Raw genomic sequence first — 11,266 nt, 5'->3', positions numbered from 1 at the left:
CACATACACACGGTTAGCAGACGTTAATGCGAGTGTAGCGAAATGCTTGTGCTTCTAGTTCCGACAATGCAGTAATAACGAACAAGTAATCTAACTAACAATTCCCCAAAAAAAACGACTGTCTTATACACAGTGTAAGGGGATAAAGAATATGTACATAAGGATATATGAATGAGTGATGGTACAGAGCAGCATAGGCAAGATACAGTAGATGATTTAGAGAAAAATTTTACTTGGCAAGAAAGACCGGGCAGCAGAGCCTACCGGTTGACGTCTCAATCGCGCTGTGCTTGTTTAGGCCAACAGAGGGGGCTGCTCGCTATAGCAGCTTCATTCACTCTTCTTCTTCTACTAACTACTTGCTCGCGATAGTTTTAGAGAAAACTGCAGTGGAAAACTTGGCCAGAAGCTAGCAAGTGTCAAGTGAATCCACAACATCACCACAAGCGTCTTTTCAAGTCAGGTAAGATACAATCGTTTGAGATACTAGCTAGTGATGTTATAATGTCACAATATATTATATAGATAGATGATTTGCTCTATAAGGTTTTAAATAGGTTAAGTTAGCTAGCTAAGTTACCTAGCTACTGTTATGGTAGCTAGGTTAAAAAACGTTCACATGTAAACATGCAGTGGATGGGCTATTTTGAAAATATGTTAAGATTATATTAAATTAATGCACAATTAATTTGGAGAATATTTTTGTAGATTACAATTTTAATGGTTTGGCATTATAAGTAGTGTGAAAATATATTTAGAAATGTTCATGGATAACATTAGCAGTGGAGAGGAAGGAGAGAAGGAAGACTGGATAGGAAGAAGAGTGAAGGAGACAGAGGAAAAGTAAAGATATGGTTACAGAGCCTGCCAATTTATTATTCCAAACAATGTTTTTGAGATAAAATACAGAAATGAGGCAAGCAATGGGAATCTGTTAACCAAAGTATTTTATCTAATAGTATGCTATTTATTAATACAGATTGGAGAGGAAGGAGAATTAAAAATTAATGGAGTAAAAAGAGTGAAGCAATGAGAGTGTCGAAGAGTGAGGTGGAAAGGTGAAGAGAAGGAAAGGAAGACGAGTTAAGAAAAGAGGAGAAAGATTGGAGTAGAAGAAAAAGTTAAGAGAGTAAGAAGAGTGACACAAGGAGAGTGAAGAACAGACAGAGGAGATACAATGACTCTTTCCAAGAAACGGAAATGCACTTTTTATGAAAAACATGATGAGAGAATTTCCGCTTATACGCTCAAGACGATAGAATGGTTCACAGCAACCTTAGTAATACCTCTTTTTCCAATTGGCAGCGGGGAAGAACGGCAGTGGTAGAACATCAACAGACGAAAAAGCATAAAGCCTCTGATTGGCCGTGTTGGTATGCCCTCTGTCACCACATTCTTCAACAAGGTAGAGCCTTCCCAAGAAGAATATGGTTTAGCTGTGCAGGAGGGTGTCTTTGCATACCACACTATGCGACACAATCATAGTTACAGATCTATGGACTGCACAGCACAACTGACACGGAAGCTTTATGAGCCAAAGTTTACATGTGCTAGGACAAAATGTGACGCCATAGTGAGGGGATAAAGAATATGTACATAAGGATATATGAATGAGTGATGGTACAGAGCAGCATAGGCAAGATACAGTAGATGATATCGAGTACAGTATATACATATGAGATGAGTATGTAAACAAAGTGGCATAGTTAAAGTGGCTAGTGATACATGTATTACATAAGGATGCAGTCGATGATATAGAGTACAGTATCTACGTATGCATATGAGATGAATAATGTAGGGTAAGTAACATTATATAAGGTAGCATTGTTTAAAGTGGCTAGTGATATATTTACATCATTTCCCATCAATTCCCATGATTAAAGTGGCTGGAGTAGAGTCAGTGTCATTGACAGTGTGTTGGCAGTAGCCACTCAATGTTAGTGGTGGCTGTTTAACAGTCTGATGGCCTTGAGATAGAAGCTGTTTTTCAGTCTCTCGGTCCCAGCTTTGATGCACCTGTACTGACCTCGCCTTCTGGATGACAGCGGGGTGAACAGGCAGTGGCTCGGGTGGTTGATGTCCTTGATGATCTTTATGGCCTTCCTGTAGCATCGGGTGGTGTAGGTGTCCTGGAGGGCAGGTAGTTTGCCCCCGGTGATGCGTTGTGCAGACCTCACTACCCTCTGGAGAGCCTTACGGTTGAGGGCGTTGCAGTTGCCATACCAGGCGGTGATACAGCCCGCCAGGATGCTCTCGATTGTGCATCTGTAGAAGTTTGTGAGTGCTTTTGGTGACAAGCCGAATTTCTTCAGCCTCCTGAGGTTGAAGAGGCGCTGCTGCGCCTTCCTCACGATGCTGTCTGTGTGAGTGGACCAATTCAGTTTGTCTGTGATGTGTATGCCGAGGAACTTAAAACTTGCTACCCTCTCCACTACTGTTCCATCGATGTGGATGGGGGTGTTCCCTCTGCTGTTTCCTGAAGTCCACAATCATCTCCTTAGTTTTGTTGACGTTGAGTGTGAGGTTATTTTCCTGACACCACACTCCGAGGGCCCTCACCTCCTCCCTGTAGGCCGTCTCGTCGTTGTTGGTAATCAAGCCTACCACTGTTGTGTCGTCCGCAAACTTGATGATTGAGTTGGAGGCGTGCGTGGCCACGCAGTCGTGGGTGAACAGGGAGTACAGGAGAGGGCTCAGAACGCACCCTTGTGCGGCCCCAGTGTTGAGGATCAGCGGGGAGGAGATGTTGTTGCCTACCCTCACCACCTGGGGGCGGCCCGTCAGGAAGTCCAGTACCCAGTTGCACAGGGCGGGGTCGAGACCCAGGGTCTCGAGCTTGATGACGAGCTTGGAGGGTACTATGGTGTTGAATGCCGAGCTGTAGTCGATGAACAGCATTCTCACATAGGTATTCCTCTTGTCCAGATGGGTTAGGGCAGTGTGCAGTGTGGTTGAGATTGCATCGTCTGTGGACCTATTTGGGCGGTAAGCAAATTGGAGTGGGTCAAGGGTGTCAGGTAGGGTGGAGGTGATATGGTCCTTGACTAGTCTCTCAAAGCACTTCATGATGACGGATGTGAGTGCTACGGGGCGGTAGTCGTTTAGCTCAGTTACCTTAGCTTTCTTGGGAACAGGAACAATGGTGGCCCTCTTGAAGCATGTGGGAACAGCAGACTGGTATAGGGATTGGTTGAATATGTCCGTAAACACACCGGCCAGCTGGTCTGCGCATGCTCTGAGGGCGCGGCTGGGGATGCCGTCTGGGCCTGCAGCCTTGCGAGGGTTAACACGTTTAAATGTCTTACTCACTTCGGCTGCAGTGAAGGAGAGACCGCATGTTTTCGTTGCAGGCCGTGTCAGTGGCACTGTATTGTCCTCAAAGCGGGCAAAAGTTATTTAGTCTGCCTGGGAGCAAGACATCCTGGTCCGTGACTGGGCTGGGTTTCTTCCTGTAGTCCGTGATTGACTGTAGACCCTGCCACATGCCTCTTGTGTCTGAGCCGTTGAATTGAGATTCTACTTTGTCTCTGTACTGGCGCTTAGCTTGTTTGATAGCCTTGCGGAGGGAATAGCTGCACTGTTTGTATTCAGTCATGTTACCAGACACCTTGCCCTGATTAAAAGCAGTGGTTCGCGCCTTCAGTTCCACACGAATGCTGCCATTAATCCACGGTTTCTGGTTAGGGAATGTTTTAATCGTTGCTATGGGAACGACATCTTCAACGCACGTTCTAATGAACTCGCACACCGAATCAGCGTATTCGTCAATGTTGTTGTCTGACGCAATACGAAACATCTCCCAGTCCACGTGATGGAAGCAGTCTTGGAGTGTGGAGTCAGCTTGGTCGGACCAGCGTTGGACAGACCTCAGCGTGGGAGCTTCTTGTTTTAGTTTCTGTCTGTAGGCAGGGATCAACAAAATGGAGTCGTGGTCAGCTTTTCCGAAAGGGGGGCGGGGCAGGGCCTTATATGCGTCGCGGAAGTTAGAGTAACAATGGTCCAGGGTCTTTCCACCCCTGGTTGCGCAATCGATATGCTGATAAAATTTAGGGAGTCTTGTTTTCAGATTAGCCTTGTTAAAATCCCCAGCTACAATGAATGCAGCCTCCGGATAAATCGTTTCCAGTTTGCAGAGAGTTAAATAAAGTTCGTTCAGAGCCATCGATGTGTCTGCTTGGGGGATATATACGGCTGTGATTATAATCGAAGAGAATTCTCTTGGTAGATAATGCGGTCTACATTTGATTGTGAGGAATTCTAAATCAGGTGAACAGAAGGATTTGAGTTCCTGTATGTTTCTTTCATCACACCATGTCACGTTGGCCATAAGGCATACGCCCCGCCCCTCTTCTTACCAGAAAGATGTTCGTTTCTGTCGGCGCGATGCGTGGAGAAACCCGCTGGCTGCACCGCTTCGGATTGCGTCTCTCCAGTTAGCCATGTTTCCGTGAAGCAGAGAACGTTACAGTCTCTGATGTCCCTCTGGAATGCTACCCTTGCTCGGATTTCATCAACCTTGTTGTCAAGAGACTGGACATTGGCAAGAAGAATGCTAGGGAGTGGTGCACGATGTGCCCGTCTCCGGAGTCTGACCAGAAGACCGCTTCGTTTCCCCCTTTTTCTGAGTCGTTTTTTTGGGTCGCTGCATGGGAACCATTCCGTGGCACTGGTTGTAAGGCAGAACACAGGATCCGCATCGCGAAAAACATATTCTTGGTCGTACTGATGGTGAGTTGACGCTGATCTTATATTCAGTAGTTCTTCTCGGCTGTATGTAATGAAACCTAGGATGACCTGGGGACTAAAGCCATTATATATAGTCAACACATCATACTAAAGCCATTATATATAGTCAACACATCATACTAAAGCCATTATAGTCAACACATCATACTAAAGCCATTATATATAGTCAACACATCATACTAAAGCCATTATATATAGTCAACACATCATACTAAAGCCATTATATATAGTCAACACATCATACTAAAGCCATTATATATAGTCAACACATCATACTAAAGCCATTATATATAGTCAACACATCATACTAAAGCCATCATACTAAAGCCATTATATATAGTCAACACATCATACTAAAGCCATTATATATAGTCAACACATCATACTAAAGCCATTATAGTCAACACATACTAAAGCCATTATAGTCAACACATCATACTAAAGCCATTATATATAGTCAACACATCATACTAAAGCCATTATATATAGTCAACACATCATACTAAAGCCATTATATATAGTCAACACATCATACTAAAGCCATTATATATAGTCAACACATCATACTAAAGCCATTATATATAGTCAACACATCATACTAAAGCCATTATAGTCAACACATCATACTAAAGCCATTATATATAGTCAACACATCATACTAAAGCCATTATATATAGTAAACACACAATACTAAAGCCATTATATGTAGTCAACACATCATTCTAAAGCCATTATAGTCAACACGTCTCATAAGTAGAATCTGAACTACAGACAGGACAGGGAGTAGAGAGAATAAAGGAATAGAGCAGATCTCTCCTGTCAGGATATTTATTTCTCTAGAGGGTGGTCTATGCAAAGTCTCCTCCCGTTATCCCTTCATAATCAGACACTTCAGATTGTGCACGACAGCCACAGTGACACAGGAGGCTGCAGTGCTGTACAAAACTGATGTTAACATTGATCTTAGTATGAAAGTTTCTAAAAAGACTCGATGCAACACAATTTGCATCAACTACACACACTGGTCGACACATGAAATACTCTCATAGACAGATCAGATTTTTAATTAAATCTAAAATGATAAACCGTGAAAACATATAAAAACACGTACCTGCCATTTTTGGATCAAAATATGAAGAAAAAGTCATAAAAGTAATCATGTGAATCAAAATTAAATATATAATATCTGATGGCAAACTATAGTACAACCCCCCACCCATCCCCCAGCCAGCACTTAGACTGTAATGGGTTAATAAGCTTCTTGATATGCCACACATCACTTGTCAGGTGGTAGCCTAGTGGGTTAGAGCGTTGCAAGATCGAATCCCAGAGCTGACAAGGTACAAATCTGTTGTTCTGAACTAGGCCATCATTGAAAAATGAGAATTTGTTCTTAACTGACTTGCATAGTAATATAAAGGTTAAAAATTTTGAGAAATGCTCACTAAAATTTGTTCACAAAAATAAGCTTTTTTGTACTTATGGAACATTGATTTTATGGGATCTTTTATTTCAGCTCATGAAACAGGGGACCAACACTTTGCATGTTGCATTTATATATTTGTTCAGTGTAGATCCTTGAGTGACACCAATAATTGGTATATTCAATTATATACGATTAATAATTACATATGCAGTACCAGTCAAAAGTTTGGACACTCTTACATTTGACTATTTTAAAATTTTCTACATCAAAACTATGAAATAAAACATATGGAATCATGTAGTAACCAAAAAAAAAAGTGTTAAACATCAAAATATATTTTATTATTGAGATTCTTCAAAGTAACCACCCTTTGACATGATGACAGCTTCGTACACTTTTGGCATTCTCAACCAGCTTCCATGAGGTAGACACCTGAATGAATTTCAATTAACAGGTGTGCCTTGTTAAAAGTTAATTGTGGAATTTATTTTTGTCTTAATGTGTCAGATTTCAAAAACATTACGGAAAACCATGCAATAATGCTATGTAATAATCTGAGTATGGCGCCAGAGACATACACAACCCAAGAAGATATCCACCATGTTGGAGTCAACATAAGTCAGAAATAGCATTATAAATATTCACTTACCTTGATAATCTTCGTCAGAATGCACTCCCCAGGAACTCTAGTTCCACAATAAATGTTTGATTTGTTCCATAATGTCCATAATTTATGTCCAAATTCCTCCTTTTGTTAGGCATTTAGTAAACAAATCGAAACCCATGAGGCGCGGGCAAGTCCAGCGGAAATGTCAGACGAAAATTCCAAAAAGTTATATTACTCAGTCGAAACATAACAACGATGTATAGAATCAATCTTTAGGATGTTTTTATCATAAATGTTCAATAATGTCCCAACAGGAGAATTCATTTGTCTGTAGAAAAGCAATGGAACGAGAGGTAACTTTCTCATGACCGCGCATCGCGAGCCGTGGCTGCTGATATACCTCTGACTCATTCCCCCTCATTCAGCCCCCCCCTTCACAGTAGAAGCCTGAAACAATGTTCTAAAGACTGTTGACATCTAGTGGAAGCCTTAGGAAGTGCAAGATTACCCATATCCCACTATATTTTCAATACGGGCTGAGTTGAAAAACTACAAACCTCAGATTTCCCACTTCCTGGTGGATTTTTTTCTCAGGTTTTTTGCCTGCCATATGAGCTCTGTTATACTCACAGACATCATTCAAACAGTTTTAGAAACTTCAGAGTGTTTCCTATCAAAAATCTACTAATTATATGCATATTCTTGCTTTTAGGACAGAGTAGCATTTAGTTTACTCTGGGCAACAGCTACTGAGTAGCTATCCAAGCTACTCAATACTGCCCCCCCCTGTCCCAAATAAGTTAATTACTTGTGTGACATCAAGAAAGCTTGACCAGTCTAGGCAAGAGGTAGTTTGAATGTTAGTGTTTGGACTCTTGTAGTGTAGTGCTTTGTGATATTGTTGTTTTATTATTTACACTACTGATACTCAGTATTATTCTAGTGTGACACAAAGAGAGGTAGTAGTACCCCACCTATCCATGTTGTACAGCTGGTTCACCAGCTTCAGTCAGTGTTTCTGTCGAGCAGTGGAGGTTCTAGCTTGTATGGCTCCCTGGTTGAATCCCCCCTTCAGCGGGGTGTTCACCTACCTTAACTGTAATTTTTATTCAGACATTTGGAACAACACAAATAAATGGTCATTTAAAACTATATGAATCTAAAAAATATATACAAAAAAAGACTCATAACTATCGAAAATAATTAACAAAGACAAATAGAAACAAATTGTAGTAAATAAATACCAATGTAAAAAAAAATCAAATTATTGCACTATTACCCTATTGCTAACAAAAAAACACACAAATTAAACTAAATTGCACAAATCCTATATCACACAAATACACAAAATAACACACTTATAAAGAATAGAACCTGATTATTACACTAATGCACTTCACACAAGAAACACACAAACTAAATTGCAGAACAATTTTTTTTATTTTTTTATTTTGTAAACTTTATTTAACCAGGCAAGTCAGTTAAGAACAAATTCTTATTTTCAATGACGGCCTAGGAACAGTGGGTTAACTTCCTGTTCAGAGGCAGAACGACAGATTTGTACCTTGTCAGCACGGGGGTTTGAACTTGCAACCTTCCGGTTACTAGTCCAACGCTAATTGCATTAGTCCTGTACAAAGTTAGAGGTGCGCTATTTGATAGATTCCCCCCACTCCCCCCTACCTCAGGCTTCCAGTGGGGAGACCTGAGGTCAACCTAACCCTGCCCCCCCCTCCCCATCTCGTACTTCTGAGTGGGAGCCCTTCCCAGGCAGTAGCCTGCCTAGCCCACAAACTATCAGGGCGCCCACCCCGGCAAGGTTAATTGACCCACATGCTGACATGATATCATTGACGTGATGAGCAACTGAGTGATAGAGAACCGTTCACGCAAAATGTCACCATTCAAAATGTAATAAAACATTTTTTTAGTGTGTGGGCACCCCGTGCCGCCCCCAGCAAAATGCTGCCCTGGGTGGCTGCCCATGTCGCTATACCTAAACCCGCCACTGGCAAGCACAATAATAAACAGCAGGAGATCCTCTTGGCCTACAATAACTGTGTGCTTGTGAAGACGTCCTCAGTCAGAGTGAACTGGCCTTTTATTCATTCTCCCATTCCACTCAGGGCTTTTCGTAGCTCCATTGTTTAGTGATAGTTAGTGCAGGGCTCACTGTAATGTCAGCCAGGTGACCTATAATGGGAAGGCTAGAGCTGACTGTGCCTGATTATAAAGGGATGAAAGGATTGACTTTGCATAGACCTCCACCAGAGGTTTAAATAGAGACTGAGAGGAAGAGTTGATAATGTCAGCATTGTTTCTCAGAACAGCACAGGATGAACAATCTATTAGGGTCAAAAGATCTATATTTGTTCCATTACTGTTTAACAGTAATGACCTTCGTGGTCCATGTATTTAATATTGCATTAATTGTTTAATGAAATTTGAAATCTGGTTTCATTTAAATAAGATCACCAAATTGAAAAACATAACCGAATAGTAATGTAATAGAAATGTTAGTTATTTACTATTGTCAACTGACTTGAAATGGCTTTAAAAGTTTTTTCAGTTAAGGTTTATAATATTCATACAGTTATCTTGACAAGTTGTCAGGTATATTTCATTTTTCAAGTAATCATGTTTATTATTGTTATAATTTAGAGTACGATGTATACCCCTCCTATAGTGTTGGTGGGGCCGTGGATTTCATGTTGACAGAGACTAGAGTTCAGGAATTGTTTCACATACTCTCACAGTAAGAGAAGTGTTGAATCAGTTTTATACAGTGCTGCAGACTCCTGTGTCACTGTGTCTCTGCAACAATAATACACAGCAGAGTCTTCAGTCTTCAGACTGTTAATCTGTAGATGGTGAAAACCGACCCTGAAAAGACGGGGAGTAGTAGATGTAACTGCCGGAACCAATAATGGTGACAACCTTTCCCAGGAGCCTGTCTGATCCAAGCATTCCAATAGCTGCTTCTAAACCCAGCATATGTACAAGTCAGTTTGTGGGATTCTTCCAGACTTTTAACCACTGATTGAGACTCAGTCAGTGTCTGACCCTGAACACCTGTGGAAATTAAATGTCAAAAATACATTCAAACACATAATCAACGACATCTTTGTAGCAGATGATTTCTGAAAAATCCCTGAAAATGATGGTACATTTGTTCTAGTGGACACAGAATATTGTCACTTACTTATTGGAGAGTACTAAACTTTGTTCGGTGATAGTCAGGTTAGTGTAGGGCTTGCTGTAATGTCAGTCCAAGTTGCCTAGACTGTGAAAGCCAGAGATTTTACATATGGGATGTTCAGACTAGATACGTTTGATTTTATACAATGCTGAACAGCACAGAAACAAGCGCATTTCCCTATGTGGGACAATACAAGTTGTATTGAATTATATGTATCTCTTACTGCACATCCCCTCTTGGGAATCTATTGTGAGTTCAAGGATCTATAATAATTTCAGCAACTTTTGTGTAGTGTTATGTGTGTTTTAAGAACAGATGCGCTTCATTGCCTCTCATCCTGGGATCACTGTTGATCAGTTTTTGTATGGCGCTTCAGCTTCCTGTGTCACTGTGTCTCTGGCACAATAATAAACAGCAGAGTCTTCAATCTTCAGGCTTTTCACCTCTAAGTACAGCTGGTTTTTTGAGCTGTCTTTGGTGATGGTGAACTGGCCCTGGAGAGACTGGGCAAATACAGTGCCAGTGCCACCAATCCACTCAAGTCCTTTCCCTGGTTTCTGACGGATCCAATGCAGATAGCTTAGAGAAAGACCAGAGACAGCACAGGACAGTGTTACTGACTCTCTAGGTTTCTTCACCACTGGCTCAGAGGAGGTGAGTGACTGCCCCTGAACAGCTGAAAAACAGACAAAGCGGTTAGATTACTGTGACCCTCCAGCCAAGTAGCACAGCTCCTCTCCCCTCTCCTAAACTGGACAGAAATAACTCCAGTTAACACACCTGAGATGAGAGTCAGGAGGAACACACATTCTAAAAGTGTCATTGTGGAAAGGTTCTACGATTCTAGAAGCAAAGGAAGAGACTGGGAGTGGCCGTCGTGACTGAGGGAGATCTGTGGAGGGCAGTTATATCAGACTATTGAAATGGGAGGAGACCTTGGGTCTATGTGAATCGAAATACATTTGCATCTCTATGGTGTTAACTGTTTCTCCCCCATTGCTCTAGGGGTCTAACTCCTACATACTGTATCTTGGCACTGTTGAGAAATGTTTTTGTGAAGAATCAAGGTGTACATGTTATAATACTTATTGTGCCAGTGTATCAACAATAAGTGTTATGTGATAGAGCAGTTTGATTTATATAATCACTGGTGGCCATATGTTGCACTTGTGCTTGATTCTCATGGGTTTTCAGTTTTAGAACTGGTCCATGTCTTGGTTAGTATCATTGTAGTCATCCAGCACAATAATACACAGTCTCTTAATGCAGTTTGTGATTATGTTACGCC

The 11,266-nt window shown here is 41.4% G+C and overlaps 1 gene segment (V, D, J or C); it reads right to left on the bottom strand.

Moving 5' to 3' along the window:
- Positions 1 to 10,316: 10,316 nt before the first annotated feature.
- LOC112226243 lies at positions 10,317 to 10,894 on the bottom strand. The segment is given in 2 exon segments: positions 10,317 to 10,654; positions 10,759 to 10,894. Coding segments are annotated over 2 exon segments (366 nt in total).
- Positions 10,895 to 11,266: the final 372 nt, after the last annotated feature.

The sequence above is a fragment of the Oncorhynchus tshawytscha genome, unplaced genomic scaffold (genome assembly GCF_018296145.1).
Source record: "Oncorhynchus tshawytscha isolate Ot180627B unplaced genomic scaffold, Otsh_v2.0 Un_contig_5941_pilon_pilon, whole genome shotgun sequence".
In the NCBI taxonomy this organism is placed as follows: Eukaryota; Metazoa; Chordata; class Actinopteri; order Salmoniformes; family Salmonidae; genus Oncorhynchus; species Oncorhynchus tshawytscha.
This window is presented reverse-complemented; position numbering and strand designations above follow the sequence as displayed.